This window comes from Gallus gallus, chromosome Z (assembly GCF_016699485.2).
Source record: "Gallus gallus isolate bGalGal1 chromosome Z, bGalGal1.mat.broiler.GRCg7b, whole genome shotgun sequence".
Lineage (NCBI taxonomy): Eukaryota > Metazoa > Chordata > Aves > Galliformes > Phasianidae > Gallus > Gallus gallus.
In genome coordinates this window covers 85,268,864-85,289,578 of record NC_052572.1, presented here as the reverse complement: position 1 = coordinate 85,289,578, position 20,715 = coordinate 85,268,864, and the positions used below count along the sequence as shown (strand labels likewise).

The following is a 20,715-nucleotide window of genomic DNA, read 5'->3' as shown; positions in this document are numbered from 1 at the left end:
GTAAGACATTTAAATAGATTTATGCAGTAACTTTTTGCTCAGAAAGAAATTACTCTTGCCATGGGATCTAGAGATACATTTATAGATGCCTACTGCAGTAGAATCACTTGCTAGGTATGGTATTAGATCTCTGCAAGAAAAGAAGCAAACTATACTAAATCAATATAGTAACTTCCAAGTTCAACAGAAGGGATGTTGATATTCTAGAGAAAATTAAAATTAACAGCAGGTATATCAAATTGGTACAGCACTTTATGGTAAAAAGTACAATTACAATATTTTTGCATTAAAATTTCCTGTGTAACTCTGTTAGTCAAGAGTTCTGACACAAGAAGTTCTCCTCTCATCAACATTTCCTAAATTCAAGTTCATGTAGACACATGAAAGAGAAGCTACCTTTTCTGTGGCAGACTAATGCTTCAACACTGGCATGAAGTTTTTTAAGTTGCTGATCCAGATTCTCAAATTGCTGCTGTTTTTCTTCAAACCACTGACAAAAGATGAAAGAACCAAGCATTACAAATTAGATTACCAACAACATTTCTTGTTTAAAGAAGCAAATTATCCGTGTACTGCCAGGGTGGTCAACTGATACAGCTAAGAATCCAAGCCAATAAGCAAATTAATAACCCATTTTCTACTTCTACAGCCTTAAAATGCAATTGTTGAGCCTCATTAATTCGTCTCATTATTCAAGTCGAAAATTCAGCTCTTACTGCATCCGATTCATTCATCTTGATTGTCATTTTGTTGACAGCGTCGGCAGCCTTGTTCACCATCCTCAATATTCCTGCTCCACTCAGAGCTTGGGTGTTAACCGCTCTCGGCAGCTGGAATTGAATGACAAATAAGAGCAAACAGAGTGGTTAAAAGGATGGAGGTTTAACGGGGCACAAGGGGGAAAGAAAAGGATATAGTGCTTTCTTTAGTCCTATGTGTTTCAGTATAGTGGAATCTAATTTCTTGGATTTACTCCTTTTACATTCTCAGAGGAAAACTTAAAAATATAGACTATTTACTTTTCTTCTACATCTTTACATTTAAATGGAACCATCAGCCAACTTGTCTGAAGTTATTATGAACTAGCTAAAGGTCCTAACTAGCCACCTATACGCAACAGAGAATAAGCTGCCACTACAGGAAGAGCAATGCTTAGAATTAGAAGAAAGAAATTATGTCAAACACTTCATCATAATGCAAGATCTGCACTGTATAGTAATCATGAAAGGTGGATATATTTTTCCCTCTAACTCATGAGTATTGAGAAGACTGTGCATGTGCTTAGGTATTCAGAGGGTAAGCCAACAAATATTAGTATTATTCAAGTTAGTCTGAATATGCTGTACAGGGTGGGACCCCACATCAGACCTTTCACATCTAACATTTTGTCTTGCTAGTACCGTTGGCAAATCCACTATATGCATAACTAAAATACTAACATTAGGCAAAAGACAATTCAGTGTTAGAGCAAATCCACTATGCACGTGTATAAAGAGATAACGTATGTCTTTAACAATATATTTAACTTTGTAGAAGGTGTCAGACTGACAGCATTGGTGGATGAAGCCACTTCTATTCACAAAACATCTGGCTTCTTCAGTAGCACTGCAAGCAGGTTCACATTATCACAACAGCAAATGTCAAGAAGGACTCACAGAGGGAAGAAACCTGTTTCCAAGGCAATTAAATTCCTCATCTTACTTGACTATTACCAACATCAACTACAGATAGTGACTGTGTGCACAAGCTCAACTCAACTAAAAATAAACTCAACAAGTCACTACTGTGAAGCAGATGGCTTTTGGTCACTACAAGCCTAACTTCTCTCGGATGCACACAGACACACAGACACACACACATTACCTAAGTATTCTTCTACTATTCTGTACCATGTACCACTGTACGATGAAGGGTGCAATCCAATTCTACCTCAGATTAATTTAGGAGATTAAAAAGAGAATATATTGCTTTGTCACAGTATCCAAAAACAAACAGGAGAACATAAAAGAACTTAAAATACCTCAGAATTTTCCAAGAACTGCCTTAAATCTGGATCCTGTAACAAGGTTGGGTGTTTTACTGTTCGTTGTAGATACCTATGATTTTAAGAATTAAAATATTAGATAACAGAAGAGATTCAATGTGTCTGACAGCAATGGAAAAATTCCATCTAAAAAGCTGTTACAATGCAGGAAGCACACAATGTCCCTTTTTACCTAATGGGACTTCAACACTTGTGAAGTCACCACTAAAGGGTCAGGGAATAGTCCAGGCTCCGTGCCTCTTCAATCCTTTGCCTCCCTACTGAACATTCATGTCATATTTCTGTATTCTGTCACCTTCCTCCAATATATATGTGGGTTAAGAGCTACACAGCCTAGCACCACTAAGCAGTTTAAATATTCAGTGAAGTCTTAGTCTAGTAAGGTAGACATAAAACCTGAAACTTCTGGCTGAAATGCAGCCAAACACACTGTATATCATATCGTAAGACACCAAAGTAGCTAGTTTCTAACCTAGCTTAGGTGGGACTTACTATAACTGTACGTTTCACGGTGTCAAAATATTACACTTCATATTTTCATCAGTAAAATGAAATCCTCCTGCTCTAAGAACAGCCAATTTTATGCCAGAAAAATAATTTAAGAGAAAAGACAAAGAAAAACGATTAATTCTTTGAACATTCTTATATAATAGAGTACATAGGATATATATATGTATGTACGTATGTACGTATGTATGTATGTATATATTTGTTGTTGTTGTTGTTATGGTTTATTCTGCCTCACTTGTTTTAGAATAAAAGACAGTCTTGGAAAAGTGAGCTGATTATGTTCCAGGGATGAGCTCTTTATTTAGTAGCTAGGCTTTATTTGGTAGCTAGGCTCAACCATATTACTCCTGACATACATGCAGAAGTTAAATTAATACAACTCTTTCTGTTTTCATTCTTTTTGCATTTTTGGTTGATTTAAAAACTATTGATTGAACAAGCATGGGTTGAAGAGTGAGATTTCAGTATTATTCCACTGAAAAGTGCTGTAAGTTTGTCATAAATGTTAGCTGTATTGTACACTAACAGAAAGTGTTAAACGTTCATATAGAGTGCTTCGTAGAAATGCAGTATTTCAAAATGCATTGAGAGCACAAAAAGTATGTGATATTGCCAGTTAACATCTGCTGACAGAACATTATCAACAGCCTTCTGTACTTTGTTTAAAGATTAGTTTTCCCTGCGTCTCAGCTGTGAAATACCAGCTCAGATTCACAGATCGCTTTGAATCTCCTATGAAGTGCTGTGGAATGGAACACTCAATTGAAAGCCTGGTTACACTGATGAGGTATTTTCTCCATCTGCCATTAGGTATGGTCATTGGATCCTTAGTGTTTCCTAAAGAAACTCAGCGTTGCAGTGAAACTATTTCATAAATTAGATTGCTCAACTTTTCCTTGTGCGTTCTGATAATTAATAAGTTAAAGTTGCCATGTCAAGCAAAGATACTTTTCTTTAAAGATCTGCTACTCTAGAACAACTCTAAGTCCAAGGGGAGTTAGTAACTTTCCCACTGGACAGCAGTGACTGTGATGCCTGAGGACATCTGGTAGACTTGCAGTACTTAAGTTCAATACTCTACAAGATGAATTTTAGTGAACTCAACAAGGCTTTACTCCCACTTTCCCTGCATCTCTGGGATCATGAAAGAGCAAACTGAAGCACAATTATTTCATTTGGATTTCTGGAGCACATTAATATGTTTCCCTTGGGTTACAGAATGAGCAACAGAACCACTGCTTTTAAATGGCATTTGAGCGCCTCCACAGGGATGTAACTCCAAAGATTCTGAAAGCAAAAGCCAGCTAAAATTGGCACGATGAAAAAGTTGCTTCTTGCCAATAGTATTTTACTGGGTAATATTTTCACAGTGTTTCTGAAAAACATCATCAAATATCCTGATGGTAAGAGTATAAGAGGTATGTTCAACATCTACTAGAACTAATACAACTGCAAAACTCCTTTAGCAAATAAATGGAAAAAAAAAAAACCCACAGCATTTAAAGCACGTATACAGGTTCATGAATTAAACTTGTCCTAATCACAATTCTTTTGATCACATGATATCTGTTACTGACAGATACTTCAAGTTGTGAGAAAATGTCAGCTCATTTATCTAAGACCAATTCCTCCAATCCCAACAGTTACTCCAAGTCTCTATATCTTATGGCACTACTCCTTTAGCAACAGACTTTTATTGATGGGAATTATGCAACTTTTTTTACAAAAAAATAAGACAGCTGCATGCAGTCTTCAGGACACACCTAAGCACAGATGGTTCAGATCCCTGTTAGATAGGCCAACAAGTTTTGGATACATACATTACCTTTCAAGTGCTGCTCTTCTTTTTTCTACAAATTCAGTAGATGAAGAATCTTCCTTCCCTACTTTAACCTTGGTCATGCCTTGGAAGAAAATGGCATCGTGTTGATTTTATTTTATTACACTGAGATCACTAGCGTATCCGATACGATTAGAAGATAAAGCTCATCTAAGTTCAGATATTATAAGCAAAATTACAATAGAAATTACTACAAACACTGCAGGCTGCATGGTCTTCTTGAAACAGTCCTGTGAAATACAGTTCCCTGTACTACATTATTCTGGTTAAAATGTTAAAAAAAAAAAAAAGAATAGCTGAATTTGGGTTTACGAAGACAACATAAATGATGATCAGTCTTACTGGTCAGTCATCTTCAAAAGAAAACATGCTAATAAAGCAGAATAAGAAAATAAGCTTGTAACCTGAGACATATTAATTGTTTTTTCACAGCCAATATTTTTATTCTACTATAGTCTAAATCTCAAAACTGAGAAGTTTTTAATAAACTTATGGAAACCAGGCAGTATTTTTGAAAATTCTGAAAACCTACTAACTGAACGGAGAATAAAATAGTCAAAAAATAAAAAAAACCAGACAAAGCTTTATACCACTTCCTCTGCTGAAGTCAAGAGTGGCAAAGAACCACAACTGTGGAGTTCTTGATGTTTTGTGGTATGTGAAATATATTCCACTTCAGCAAGAAAGAACTCAAGCTGTGGTTGATGTCAGTATTTTTTATACTCAAAACCCATACTCAGAGGACTTAGAAACACAAGTGCTATCAAAAACACCATGATACACTGAACATTCAAAATCACTCATATTTTCCAAAGCATGGGAGAGTTATGTTATAATCCAAACATCTCATTTCTACATGTAGAATATTTCTGTTCCAATTACTTCTGTGCTTTTCAATCTATGTGTTCTGAGTAGAAAACTCTCAAAATTGGAAAAAGTGCTCTGTGGCCAGTCAGTTCAGCAGTTTCCAAAACTGTTTCTCTCCCAGGTGTTTTTCTTAAAAATAAAATCAATGATTTTTCAAAACAGACGTGTAAATGAGGCAGTTTAGATGAATGCAGAACTCTGGCTCATCCGTGACTCAGTTTTATTCTGTTGTTCCACAGGATATTTGGTAATTCACCACTTGCATTTGTAAACTGTCTCAAACACAGCTCCCTCCCAACCCCTACCAAATAAATAAATGATAAAACAAAATAATAATAATTTATTTTAACTTAGAACTCCAAGCCCTGTAACCAGTGTAACAGAATGAAAAGACTAAGGGTTTTGTACAAAACACATCACATAAAACTGGATGTAGAATGTTTCATATTAAATCTTAAAGTAAGTGTGTGATGTAAATGATAAATGAGTTTACATTAAATAAGTTTAGCTCTGTGTCCCATCTTAAACCAGAATCCTTTCACTCCTCCAGAATTGGACCATATATTTTCTGATAGAACTAAACAACAAACTTGCACTGAATGGCAGGCAGTTCAGGTTTGAAGTATGACTTTCATGCCCTCTTGAAAACAACCTACAGACTCCGTGTCTTCCCAGCTTATCTGTATCTTAAGAGTCAGTCCCTACTTTAATGAAAAGCTGCTGCTCTGATCAGCTTTACAAATGAAACAACAAAAAAAAAAGGAAAGTCCTGTCATTCCCTACAGATCAAATAGCAGTCTCATGTCCAGTGATTTATTTACATGGAAAAGCCACTAGACTTCCACAGGTTTCTTATTTTAAATGTTTTATTATCTTCAAAGATCTTCTCCTACTTAGAGCTAAAAAACTTAACCTGCCTCAATACATAAACAATGTTCCCTACCTGATGGAGCAAAAATCTTATCCTCCAAGGCATTCAGTAAGGCTAGTGTCACTCAGAAATACTTTTAAAATTAGAACTTTGAAGAATTGACTAAGCATTCCACCATTCACTGTGATTAGAAAAAACAAACTGAAGTATCAGAGAGGTGAAGTATGTATGAAGCTCTGTGTATTGTGAGCAACTGATAACAACACAAGTTAAAAATAAACCTTTAGCATCTTTGTTTTGACAGACTAATTGGCTCTTGAGGGGCAACAGTGAAGAAAGACTAGTAGATAAGAAACAGAGCACCATGCATTAAGACAAATGTCTTTCTTATTACCAACACTGATCTGAGCTAGGAAGAGGCCACAGCATATCTTTTCAGCTTAACCCTAACTTTTTAGAAATTGAGACCAGGAGGAATATATGGTAATTTGGAACACCTGATAAGAAAGAAAAAATATCTGTGCAGAACAGTAACTACTTTAGAAGCACAGCAGGTACTAATATGTTTCATTTCTACTGCAGTAATTAAATGACATGCACACATACCTTCAACTGCACAGGAAACAGACTTACCTACAATACTTTTTTCTGGAGCTGGAGGCACAATGTAACCAATATGCATGTACTTCGTTGCTAACTTGCTGTGCAAGCCAAGAAAATCACTGAATCTTCTTTTAACAGAGAACTCACTTCGGTGAAACATAGAAATGGATGTCTTGAAAAAAACAACAACAGTAATTTTAGTGATGACTTGCTGATGCATTCATTTAGTTATGATATAAAGGTACCTGCAAATACCTGTTGAACTACTTACCTTTGTTGTTACTCTGTATGCCATGTAAGCGTTCATGCCATCCCCTGAAAGAAAATTAAAACACTTATGCTAGAATAAGTTACTTTAATCCTTCCAGATACTTTTTAATCCAAAATATACATCACACGTATTTCTACTTAGATAATAAAAGCACCCAAAAAATAACTGAGTAAGAAATAATGCTAAGATCTCAGCATGTCCTCTATCAGGTCACACAGTCTGTCGTCTGAATTCCAGTCTGAAGAAACTTACCAACTTTCTCTGGGTCTGACACATTGATTTCTATATCAAACAAATCTCCATTTGCTTCCTCTTCAATCTAGGAAATGAATATTTAGCAAGTTAATATGCACTCACGTTATGTACAGGTACAAAAATAAGAGAACAGTGGAAGTAGGAGTATGAGTCAGTATGCTTGTGTAGTTAAAATCCCTTCCAGACCCATCATCCAGCATTATGTGAATGTAATTTCTCACAGTGCTCTTAATTTTAAGCCTTCCTGAAAAACCTTTTAGTATGGCAGCTTCTTCTCACGTCAAGTTGGCCTCAGAAATTTCAGTAAACATTCATCTTTGGGTATCTTTGGGTATACTTATTTTATTGCCTCCAACCTCAGCAGATACTGTAGTTCAAAGAAATGCTCTCGTTAGCAGTGTTTCTATAATCTTTAAATTAAAATACAGATATTTGGGAAGGAAGAAGTCATGGGTAGAGAATTTCTGATACTTGCATAGGCTCTAATCATGCAGAATTTTCATGCAATTCTACAAAAGTTCGATAAAACAGAGACCTAAGAAAACACTGGCAGAAAGGACAGTATGTTGGGGCAGAAGGGGAGGAAAATAAGAATAAAATGCCATCTTAGACATGGGGAAGGAGGAGTTTTTCAGTCACAAGCAAGTCTCGTTTACAAATTCACTGAACACTGACACTGTGAGTAAGAGAATAGTGTAGAATGAATGCCATTTGCCAATGTCCTGACTTTGAATGGAACATCAAATGTAAATAGCAATATTTAAATCACAATCAGTCTTTGCTGTTCGTTAGTATACAGGATAATGCTAACAACTGCCCCTTTCATTTCCCCATTAACAACTACTTCATAAATCCAAGTAAAAATCAGTAACTTGTTAGAGCCCTTATACAACATCATTAACATCTCTCCCACGTCAAGCTCAAGGCTTGCTCCTACACGCACTTTTACAATGTCTAACCTGCAGGAATGCTGTGTGTTACTTCCTACTCTACAGGTCTCCAATACAGTTAGGTAATGAATTATGATGGTATTTTTTAAAGAGTCAAATGCACATCAAACTTTAGGTGCCAAAAATATAAACATATGTATACACATTTCTCCTAACTGAAGGATAATCGTGTGAAATTATATTTAGAAACTGTAATTTAAAATAAAATAAACAGACAAAATAAGAAGAAAATAACCCGCAACCTTCAAAGTCCAAACAAGATAACTCCAAACTTGAGGTATACCTCTTCTCTCGATCTATCAAAACTTGCAGGGGCTGTTCCACTTTTTGATTCCATTCTAGGAGCTACTAATGTAGTAGGTGTTACAGGAGTGATTGCAGGAGTTGGTTCTGGTGAAAGCACTGGATCCCTCTCTGGACTGTCCAATGAAACCTCTTCAGTGGCTTCTAGATAAAGAATTTGAGTTAGTTTTTGTGTAGCCAAGACAGTTGCCCATCACAAAGATAACAAACACACACAAAAGAAAGTGACAATGTACAAGTCTAGCAAGAGCATCTGTAAGAAGCACCTACTTGTGCTGTTAATTTCTTTAAATAACTAGTAAAACTACGTGCATCATTTCTATTAGGCTACAGTATGATTAATATTGTAATTATTTTTTCATACAGTCTGAAAAATAGTCTTTTAGAGCATTCATAGAAGTTCTGTAAGACATACTGTGAAAGAGAATTAAGTTTTTTCTATCCTTAAGACTATTCTTTTTTGGTTTTGTACCCTGAGCGACTAATTTAATCATATAGGCCAATAATCAATCGTATTCAGCAAAGTCGTATGCTTTAAAGGAAGTTGCACAACCACAATGCAGCCTTCCACCCCAAAGCCCATAACCTAACAAACAAATATGGTTAGCAAATGAGGCGTTCTGACTTTTAAGATCATTTTTACTTTCAACAATCTCTCTGGGGCTTACAATAACTCATCAGAAGCTGAATACTTGTTTCAGAACATATACAGTTCATCTACATTTGAAGAGGATCTCAATCTCTGCACGACATATCCTGCACATGTTCCTTGATTAGTTGGTTTTGACCACTGGCACACTATCCTCTTTCTGACTACCAAGAAGTTCCTGTTCTAGTTTAAGTGATTAATGCTGTGATTCTTGCTAAATGTGCATTTGCAAGAAATTCAGTTCCTCAAAAGATAACTCTGACCACAAAACCAACATTTCATACAGAGACTGACTCCACCACTGATCTCAGAATGTACTACCAACTAGACTTCCCACAGCCAGTTCCAACTGCTTTACCAAGCACAGCTTCAGGCACTAATGCAGATCCACTCTGAGTTGTGCAAAGTTCCCAAAACAGTTTATCACGCACATTTGAAAAGAGCTGTTCTTGCAGCTTTTTGTCTACGTAACAGCTCAATTTTCAAAAGAAACTAAGCCACATTCCTTCCACTTCTTAAAGTCTGGTACATATAAAAAGTATTACAGAATTACAGAACTGGGGGGGCTGGAAGGGACCTCCAGAGATCATTGAGTCCAACCCTCCCTGCAAAACGGGCTCCCTACAGCAGACCACTAAAAAATCTTGATCATCATCAGCTCCTATTCTTACTCCAAGTTCAAAACAAACAAACAAAAAACAAATAGCAGTTTAACTATCAGGTCTACCCTAAACTTCATGAAATTGTTACGTTACGTGTAAAAACAAAAGTCTCCCACTTTTGTCCCCCACAGCATCACTTGATTCTCCAGAACAGCCTTTGATCTACTAGTGATGTCAGCAAAACTGGAAACGGCATTAAATGAAGCATAACAGTTATTACTGCAAAAAGTAATATTACGGTCTTTCATAATCAGTATATCAAAGCCACCCAGCATTATCCTTGCTGTCATTTACGGATGTTCTGCTAGTCAGTTCTATTTCCCACTCTTCTACAACACTTTTGCATGAATGTTCAAAACCACACTTCTCTATTTCCAGGATGAAAATGGCTGCATGCCTAAATTTTTGTTTGGTATCAGAACTCAAATTAAAAACAAACTTCAAGGTCATCATGCCTTAGCCTGTTTGAAGTAGATGCTCGTTTTGGCTTGAGGCAAACAAAATTTGCTGTCATCACTTTGTTTTGGAATATGTCACAGAACTGCTAAAGTTAGAAAGGACATTATCTAGCCTAACCCAACTGCTCGAGCAGTGTCAGCAATAGTAGACTGCTCTGGACCACATCCAGTTGTGTTCTGAACATTCTGAAGGATGGAGATTCCATTTTCCTCTCTGGACAACCCATTCCAGTGCTTTACCAGTTCACCATTAAATTAAAAAATAAAAAATAAAACTACTTTCCCTTACGTTTAAATATTATCCCCCATACTTCCATTTACGCCTACTACCTCTTGTCTTCTCAGAGGGCACCACTGCTAAGTCTGATTCTTCCTTCTTCTATTCCTCTTATCAGGTGTTTGTACACCTGGATGAGGTCCTCTGAGTTTGCTCATCAAGCTTCTTTCAGCAATTTACCAGTAGTTCTAGGGAGTTCACAGGTGACTGGAGGTTGGCAAATGCAACACTCATCAATAAGAAGGGCAGAAAGGAGGATCTGGGGTACTATAGGCCTGTCAGTCTGACTTCAGTGCCAGGAAAGTTCATGGACCAGGGCATCCTGAGTGCCATCATAATGGAATGTTAAGACAACCAGGTGGTCAGATATAGTCAGTACAGATTTATGAAAGGCAGGTCATGCCTGACTAACCTGATTTTCTGTGATGACACTCTTAGTGATGAGGGAAAGGTTGTAGATGCTGTTTACTTGAACTTTAGCAAAGCATTTGATACTTTTTCCCACAGCACTTCACTAGAGAAACGCTGCTCATGGCTTGGGTGGATGTACTGTTCACTGGGTAAGAAGCTGGATGGGTGGGAGCAAAGGGTCACTGCAAACAGACAACAGTTGGCACCATTCACAAGTGGTGCTCCCAAGGATGCAGTGGTAGGGCTGGTTTTGTTTAATGTCTTTATCAATGATCTCGATGCATGCGTCCTCAGTAAGTTTGCAGGAGACACCAAGTTGGGTGGCAGTGTTGATCTGCTTGAGGGTGGGAGGGCTCTACAGAGGGATCTAGATAGGCTGGCTGGATGGTCTGAGCCCAGTCACATGACATTCAATAAGGCAATCTGCCAGGTCCTGCACTTTGGTCACAGCCCTGTGTATTGCTACAGGTTTGGGGCTAGAAAGCTGAGGAGAGAAAAAGGATCTGGGGGTAATAGTTGACACTTGGCTGAACATCAACCAGCAGTGTGCCCAGGCAGCCAAGAAGGCCAGTGATATCCTGGCTTTTATCAGTAATAGTGCCATCAGCAGGACTAGGAGGTGACTGTCCCTATGTATTCTGCCCTCATGAAACTGCACCTTGAGTACTGAGTTTGGTTTTAGGCCCTTCGCTATAAGAGGGAAGTGAAGTTGCTGGAATGCATTCAAGGAAGAAAAACAAACTGCTGAAGGGACTACAAAACAAGAGTTGTAACTAACAGCTGAGGGAGATGGAAGAAAAAGGGGCTCAGGAGCCTGAAAGGTGGTTGTAGCAAGGTGGGCACCAGTCTCTCTTCTCAGGTGACAAGTGATAGGACGAAAGGAAACAGCATCAAGTTGCAGAAGGGGAGGTTTAAACTGGATATCAGGAAGAACTCCTTCACTGAGAGGGTGGTCAGACATTGGAACAGGCTGCCCACAGAAGTGGTGGAGTCATCATCTTAAATACTGTAAATATTTAAGAGATGTGTGGGCGTGGTGCTTAGGGACGCGGATGGGTGGACTGCTAGTGTTAGGTGATGGCTGGACTTGATCTTCCCAACCTAAATGACTCTATTATTCTCCTCTCCAGTCAGCACTGTTCCATCTCTCTCAGCCTCTGCTCCTGTGTTAAGTACTTCATGCTCCTGAAATGGCCATTTCATGAGCTCTCTCCAGTAGATCCCTGTATCCGTTGTAATGGGATGCCCAGAACTAGGCCCACTGGTCTGGGCTCACTGGCACTGAGCAGAGGGGAAGGACTACCTTACTTGACCTCCTGGCAACATTATTCTAATTTCAGGTTATTTGTTATTTTCAAACTAACACTGAGCACAAGGACCTTCTTATATTTTTAATATCAGAAAGATCATCTAAAATATTCCTTTGAAAAAGCCTGTTTTCCTACCACTGCTTCATTTTTCTAGTTAAATCTTTAGGAATCATAGAAGAATCCTACTTATGCTTCCTACCCTCAAAAGCCACAGGAAGGATATTGCATCTCAGTACAACAAAGAAGTTGGATTCAAAACACATATGAGATGAGAAGTCATGCTGATACAGATGAAAAATAAGCACCTTTTAAAGAGATGGAAGAAGAACAACATTTCAGTGTGGAAGAGAGGTAGGTCATTTGTTGTCTAGCAGCATTCAACATACATAAGAATTTATACAAATGTATATACCTCTATGAAATGGTTGCATCAATGTATGCACTTGTGCATACACACAAATGCAAACTGAGCCACCAAATTCCAATTTTCCCTCTTTCAGTCACCAGCTATGTACTAGCACACGTTTGGGAATAAAACTATTAACCACCAGTAAACACTTTTCTGTACCTTCACATTTTAGATAGGCTTGTTATGCAAAACATAAAGTAATTCATTCCACGCTCTCATCAGTTCGGAAAACATTCCTGTTATCATGAAAATGAGACTTCATGACAACAGAGCCAATTCAAAGCGCCAAACCAGCACTGCTTTAAGATGAAACAATAGCACACTTCTTCCCTACCACTCCTCTTTCTCAGACTGTTACTCACACACATTAGTACTAACTCATCTAGGCTGATCACCACCTGAAATCCAACCTGGACCAGCCTCCTACCCCTGTTCAGCAATGGCTGAAGCAATGCTGTTGCACTATTTCTGTAAGAGAGGACATGGCTGGAAATGCAAGACCACCATCTTGCAGCTTTATGATCACAACTGGCGTAAGAGCAGACTCATACCAGTACTTCTGATCCAGTGAGAGTCCAGGTTGGCTGAGCATGAACAAATTTTTAAGGTGTTGCCTAGGAGCCCTCCTTTCCTGTTTTCCTGGAGGAACTTAGTGAGAGGGGAAAAAAAAAAGTATGTTTAATTGACATCAAGTCAGTTATTTTAAAGAAGAAATTACAGTTCATGCTACTCCCCCTCCTGTTACCTCTCACTTCATCCAGCATACAACATACATCTAGAAGAGAGAAATGGAAAGCTCAGTGGAAGGGTGTTAAGGGGAGACAGCTGCAGACAAGGATGTCATACTCTTCATTTATTAGTATTAAAATTTCGGAAGTAGGTCACTGTCTTTCAAGACACATTGCAAAGAGAAAAAGAGGAATTATTTTTACAGTAAGAATAGCGGGCTATTGTGCTTCCTACCCTTTTTTCCTGCTTAGAAACACGCTTTTTGACAAGTGCATAGGATTACCTCTCAAGAAACAGATCAGTTTGGATGACCTCTGCCAGTTACGCTTCTTACATTCAACATTTCGATAGAAGAAATTAGATGATGTAGTGTGGATTAAAATGTAAATGACGTTTATCTTCTCATTGAGAGGTGAACTCAGTAGGTTTCACAGGAGAAACTACGGTGCTTTCACAAACGCTTGCTTTACTTATTCATTTTAGGTGATCCACAGAAAAATCATATATTTGGCTGTGTATGTGGGTCAGGTACGTATTTCTTTTTTACTCTGTATTAATATTTGCATGAAAAATGAGATCTGGATGACTTGCTTTTCTGTATAGTTTTCAAAAGCTTAAGTTCTTCTTATGCTTAGCTCCAAGGAGGAAAACATTGAGATCCAACGCTCGCATCAGTTGAGGCAGCTATCAGAACACATTAAGGGCTCCCACCAATCTAATACTGCAGGATTTATACACACGAATACCTGCTTTACAAAGTAGTCTCTTATCAAAGATCATTCTCAAGATGCTAAGCTCACAAAGAGCAAGAAAATATCTCAGACTGTTACAGAAAGCAGTCAAGTACACCAAGCTTCTACTTTAAGCAGCGAGACTGATCTCAGCATTAGGCAGCTTCTGTTTCTTTACCTTTCACCACCAGTATTTATCAAGCATCGTATGAGGAAGTACAAGTTTTGCAGTTCCTCACAAGCAGCTCACTTCTGAGCTGAGCAACTTATTTTTACCTATTACACATCCAAATGTCATAGTCCTGTAACATCCTGACATCACTGGAGTGCTCAGATTAGCTTATTATCTTCGAAAGTTTACTCAGCTGATAGAAATTTGGAAGTAAACTTCAGTAGGGACTGTTGCTCAGAACAAAGGAGAAATCACTGAGGAAAAAACTGCTTCTGCAGGTTTAGCATATTTTGAAGACAAACAACTTCACAGAACAGACTGTTCCAAAACACATAAGTCACAGGCCACGACCCTTCCTAATATGACAGAAGGACTAACACAATCACAGTGAGAAAAGAAACACTGCTAACAGAACAGCCACCAGTGGTTGGGTCACACATTTTTGTGTTTGGTTCTCACAGAATAGGCCTGGAAGTCAATAACCAGTTTCTAATAACCAGCCAGGCATCTGCACCTAACTCCTGACTGACAGATACTATTGCTAGAAATTCTTTGCTGTTCAGTTCATCTTAAAGCATGTCTTGTCTGGTTCTTCATGGAATTGGCATATCCTTTTCTGTAAAAGCTTCCAAGCGAGTAGAAAAAAAATTTATTAAAAAGTACCTTAAGGAAATAAATGAAAAAGGACCTGAAGAACACACCCTCAGAAAGAGAAAATTCCCACCAGTATGCACCAATTTTTCCCCAGGGCAGAGCACTTAGATACTTGCTTAAGAGGATCCATTCTCAGCTTTCACATAATCACAGAATTGTAGGTGCTGGAAGGGACCTTTAGAGACCATCGAGTCCAACCTCCCCTCTTCCCCCCCCTGCAAAACAGGCTCCATACAGCAGGCTGCACAGGTGGGCATCCAGCTGGGCCTGGAGCATCTCCAGAGGACAATCCACAGCCTCCCTGGGCAGCCTCCAGATCTCCATCACCTCACTGTGAACAAATTCCTTCTCACGTTGGTGCAGAACTTCCTGTGCTCCAGTTTATGGCCATTTCCCCTTCTCCTGTCCCCAAACACCACTAAAAAAAGGTCGGCCGTGTCCTTTTGACTCCCACACTTACAATATTTATAAACATTAATAAGATCCCCTCTCAGTCCTCTTTTCAGACAGACCCAGATCACCCAGCCTTTCCACACAGAGGAGATGCTCCAGGCTCTTGATCACCTTCACGGCCTTCTGCTGGACTCTCTCCAGGAAATCCCCATCTGTTTTGTACCAGGGAGCCCAGACCTGGATGCAGTACACCAAGTAAGGCCCAACTAGGGCAGAGTGGAGGGGGAGGACCACCTTCCTTGCCCTGCTGGCCACGCTCCTTTTCATGCACCCAGGATCCCACTGGTCTTCTTGGCCAGCAGGGCACACTGCTGGCTCGTGGTCAATCTGTCATCCACCAGGTCCTTCTCTGCAGAGCTCCTTTCCAGCAGGTCATGTCCCAGCCTGTACTGATACCTGTGGTTACTCTTTCCCAGGTGCGAGAGTGGAAAAATTGTAATTTTCTTTTTTTCTTGTAAATAATGAGTATGGGTACAAATTAACAGCCTTTCTCTTCTATGAGCACTGGAGGCAGAAGGCACAGACAACTATGTCCAGCAGCTACATGTGGAACTGGAGGCCAATATTTCAAACCTCAATTCATGATCGAATTACTTACTCTACAGTAGAAACTTATGGATGGACAGTATTTAAAGACACTTAAAAATACCGCTGATACAAAATGAAGCATTGACCACAATGTTCTCCACATGCAAGAGGTCTATAGGCTGACATAAAGTAATTCATTTTTAGCCAAATAAACAACAAAGTGACTTTTACACTAAAATTGAAAATGCTCAATGAGTTTAATAAGGCAGTTTGTTTATTTACAGAATCAAGAACCACAATACTCTAAATGCAGCAGCAAAGTTTATTAGCCTCCAACAGCAGATAGAAAACTCATTTTCTTCTACTTTTACAGCCCAGTTTTATCTAGTTCTGTCAAAAAACTTAGGGGTCAGCAGGGATGAGGTAAGGAATATCCATAAAAATTTATTTCAGACATTTTCCCATGTCTGCCCCAGGAAAACTATAGCAAAGGAGCTATAAGTACAGTCAGAAAGTCTGATAGGATATCCCAGATCCAGACTTACGTCAACACAGATTAGGAAATCATAATTTACTCTGTCACCCTTTTTTATGGTTTCGTTATTTGATGGATAATGAAAAAAAAATACATTCAAGCCTACAGAACTGTAAAAAATATGGGGATGTTCTTCTCCAAATTCGGCTGCACAACTGTGATTGTTTATACTTCCAAAAGAGCCAGTCTCCCCTTTCAGGAGCCATCCATAGCATTTCCTTTACCTGGATTTTATAGCATCTAATAATTCAATATAAAGGAACCCCAGAAGTTATGAAATGTAGAGTTTCATTATTTTCCTCCCCAGTTAACGTGTTCCTGTAGGTTAGGCAGATGTGGTTTTAGGGAATTTCAATGCATTGGAGGAAAAAAAAAAAACAACAACCACTCAGTTACTTTCTTCCATAGAAATAAAGGCTTATGCAATCAAGCCTAAAGCAAATCCCTCATGTATCCTTATCATACTGTTTCTAACGAAGGCCTGGATTAACATCACTGTCTAGCAGAACGCTCCTAAGAAAGAAAAAAGTAATTACGCTTGTGAGAGTACAGCACCTGAACATAAAGTGGTCTTTTCTTTTTTTGTAGAGCTCCCATGCTGCCAGTGATACAAAGTTGGAAGTTCTTCACCAAGATACAACTGTATTATGCAGACATCCTGATGAGAACAAGATAGTGCAAATCTATCTTACACGCCATAAATTGCTGTTCTTCCCTGTTTCAAACTCCTCAGAGCCTCAGTCCGTACCTAAACTGCCCTTCACAAACCAGTTTTAGTTGTGTTAGACATGCAGCGTGTCAGATGCTTTCAGTTCAGTGCCATATGCATTTAAAAGAAAGTCTTCCACAGAAAAACTCAAACTCATTACATCAGTTTCATTCGCTTTCTCACAGCACTCACTTCAGTTGAAACAACCTGGCTGCCAACATTTGTTCCTTCTGTCAGGTTCTCATCAATATTTAATCCAGCCACCTTCTTTTAGTTTTCTCTAGTCCAGCCAGATGAGAATTGGCTTTCCTAAAATATATCCATTCCAGACAGCTCTATGGCTACAAAAGATTGCCTTTATATACTGTACAAACTACTAGCACTAGAAAGCTTCATTCCTGAAGCACTGTCTCTTCAAGTCATAAAATTACGTAACACAAATATAAGAGAAGAAGGAAAGGCCTTCTGTTTTTTTTTTATTCTTTTATCTTAAAATAGTTTCAGAGAGTCAACAAACTGGTCAATATACTCTAAAATGCCCTAAGTAAATAAAAGTTCAAATGTATGGAAATTTGATAAGTTCAGAATAAAGATAATGGGCTTGTGTATACAGCTATCTATAAAAAATAAGTCCAGAACTTATTTTCAAATGGTTGTATCAGGGAATCCATGAGATTAGATTAGGATGGTATTCAAAACAGACTGCAAACTGACTCACCAACACGTAGTAGTAGGGAAAGCATTACTATTGAGAACTGCTACCACATTGAGCAGCCTCTGTACACTCTACCAACAAACTGACACCTAGTAGAAAGATTTAACAAATGCTATAAGGTCTCACATGAAACAAAATGTAAATCATGGTCAAATTAAGAAAATTAAACCTCTCTATTTAATAAGTTTCCCAAGGTGCCACTTATTCAGCATGAGAGTAATTCTTCTCTGTTACTCCACAAAAATATATATTGCCAAGAGTGTAATACAAGTGTTTACTCTTGAGACAACACATGCAAATTTGGTTGAAAAAAGTTCCAGATCTAATTTATCAACGAAATTAAAACTCATCTAATCCAAATAAGTCATGTATCACTTTAACTAATAAACAAGGTAAAATCTTCTCAGTTCAAACTGAAAGGCTACACTCCAAAACAGTCTCACAATATACTATCAGTATACTGTCAGTATCAATATGTTAGCCATCACAGAACGAACAAATCTGAGCAAAGAAGAAACTTGTCTCTCCTTCCTTATTACTCGTGCCAATTTTCAAGTTCTGAAATATAACAGCATATTTCAGAAGATCACAGGACTTGAAATAAATACGATTGGTGAATCCAGAAAAGACTGACGATGAAAGCTGGTGACACTTCTAATACTAAAATGTACTAATTCATTACTTAATGAACTTTCCAGGAAGTGTACCTTTGACACAATAAGCAGTGGTTACAATTGGCTATAATATCAAATTGTATTAAATTAAAATTGAAGTTTTCTTTAAAAAGGAATTGCTTCAAATTTCCTTACAGCCAGGCAATGAAAATGACTTTAAATAGCACAAGGAAGCATAAACTCTCCTCAGAAAAGCACACTCCTTAAAGTCCAAGAGCAAGAGCTTACACAGACACATCAGAAGAAAAAAAGTAATTACCAGCAAAAAGATCTTCTCTATCATCATCTATCATTTCTGCTGGCTTTGGACCATTGGAGTTTGTGCTGAGATCTTCTGCTGGAAGACTTGCTGGCTCTGGAGACGAAGGACTTGACTGTTAAAAAACAACAACAACAACAACAGCATGAAATAATTGGCACACAACTAGTTCCCATGTGTCAGCATGTAGGAATTACTGCAACAAGCATTCTTTCATTGCAAAGAAACAAGGGAAGATGTACAGAAAGGAAACCATGTCAGCTATTTCCATTTCCTACTCCTAGTGTAATAACAAAGAACAAAGGATATGAGATAGTCAACAGCTCTCCACTTCTTTGTAGGGGGAGAAAAAAGTTACCCATTTCCCCAAACTTAAGTAACACGAAACAAAAGCTGCTACAGAAGTATCAAGAATAAATCTATTAGTACTGCTGAATGTAATTTGATTACTGAGCTCCTTCACAGGCTTATAATATAAGGCTTATATTTTTTAGATTTGGATGTGAATGCAGAAAAAAAAAACCTAATAATCATACCTTCAAGTTCTCTATATCAATTTTTCAGAGATTTTTAAAAGAAGCTGATGCCACTAAAAGAACTGAACCCTGCTGGTAGCCATAGGCAATTTTGGTATCTTTGCAACAGATTGAATTAGGGGATCATTGCTACAGAGGATAACATTGTACTGACAAGTAAGGTATGCCTGCCACAGAGGCCTAGAATTTCCCTTGTGAAAAGAAAGACAATCAGGAAAACAGAATCAATACTGAAGCTGAGTATTGCCAAATACTGAAGCCAAATGCACAGCTTACTCAGAAAACAAATCACTTTCAACTGAAGATCGGTGCTCCGATTACCAAATCCTATTCAGTAATTATCAACCACAGTTATTCCAACAGTACTAGAAAATCTGAAAAACCTCACTTCCTGCAGTTTTATCACAGATATCTACTTAAGGAGTTTTCAGCAACAGCATATCTGCTCATGAATGTGTGCACTTCACAAGGGGTGTCTGTAAATTGTGCCATTGCCTGCTTCCTAGCTTTTGCTGAGGATCACAATTCAAAACAGATACAAAAGGTTTCAGGTCACACTTCAACAAATGCCAGAAGATTTTAAGAGCAACAACTACCACCTTGAAAAACAACAGAAAAACACTGAAATAATCTGTCCAGATTACATGTTGCACAGTAGCACAGCCATTAGGACTAAGGAGAGGTCTTCCTCACAGCTGGTTCTCCAAGAGCAGTAGATGTTCTGACACGGCATACAGAACTGTTGCTTTACTTCAAGCAGCACAGAGTAAGTTCCTGGCCCCTAAATCAGTCCAAACGACAGTCATCTGGAATCCTGGTCAGAGCAAATAAGGAAGGAACAGCAGGGGTCCTCACAGAAAAAAATGCATCAATAGCATAAAATTGCTCTTCACACGACATAGGAAATCAACTCTCTCTTGACTTGGAAAGATGCTAAGCTTTTGCCTACTGAAGTCAGAAGAAGGTGAAAGAAGATACAAGAATACAAGAAAAACTGCATTCGTTTAAATGTAAATCCTGTTACTGCCGCAATGAGAAACTGTTTCATTCAAACAATAGAGATTATATTCCTTTGCCATAGGCTGCCATTCCCTGAGAAGCCCAAATATACAGTAGGGAAACAAACAAACAACAAAAAAACCAAACCAAAGTTATATGCAACAAAAGGAGTAGCCTTTCAAAGTGCTTGCTGGACTTCTCCCTAGAGCCTCCAAGGAAGGTCAGTGCAGAAGTAGAGGGGAACTATGCACAGGAAGGTGAGTTTACAAGCCTAGAAGCAAGCAGCTCACCAGACACACGTATACTTCTCACCTCATATTACCTCCATACC

At 38.3% G+C, this 20,715-nt stretch overlaps 1 protein-coding gene across 4 annotated transcripts in view; it reads right to left on the bottom strand.

Annotated features, from left to right (window-relative positions):
* SNX2 (sorting nexin 2) overlaps nt 1–20,715 on the bottom strand; it is a 32,975-nt gene that overhangs the window by 6,729 nt on the left and 5,531 nt on the right. For all 4 annotated transcript variants that reach the window (XM_015280786.4, XM_025144702.3, NM_001012607.3 and 1 more), the window contains exons 2-10: nt 18,850–18,964; nt 8,495–8,658; nt 7,259–7,325; nt 7,007–7,050; nt 6,766–6,907; nt 4,380–4,458; nt 2,021–2,096; nt 717–830; nt 397–490 (exon numbers count right to left, since the gene is read on the bottom strand). In XM_015280786.4, coding sequence (XP_015136272.2) covers nt 397–490; nt 717–830; nt 2,021–2,096; nt 4,380–4,458; nt 6,766–6,907; nt 7,007–7,050; nt 7,259–7,325; nt 8,495–8,658; nt 18,850–18,964 — 895 coding nt within the window. The remainder of the gene's footprint in view (nt 1–396; nt 491–716; nt 831–2,020; nt 2,097–4,379; nt 4,459–6,765; nt 6,908–7,006; nt 7,051–7,258; nt 7,326–8,494; nt 8,659–18,849; nt 18,965–20,715) is intronic.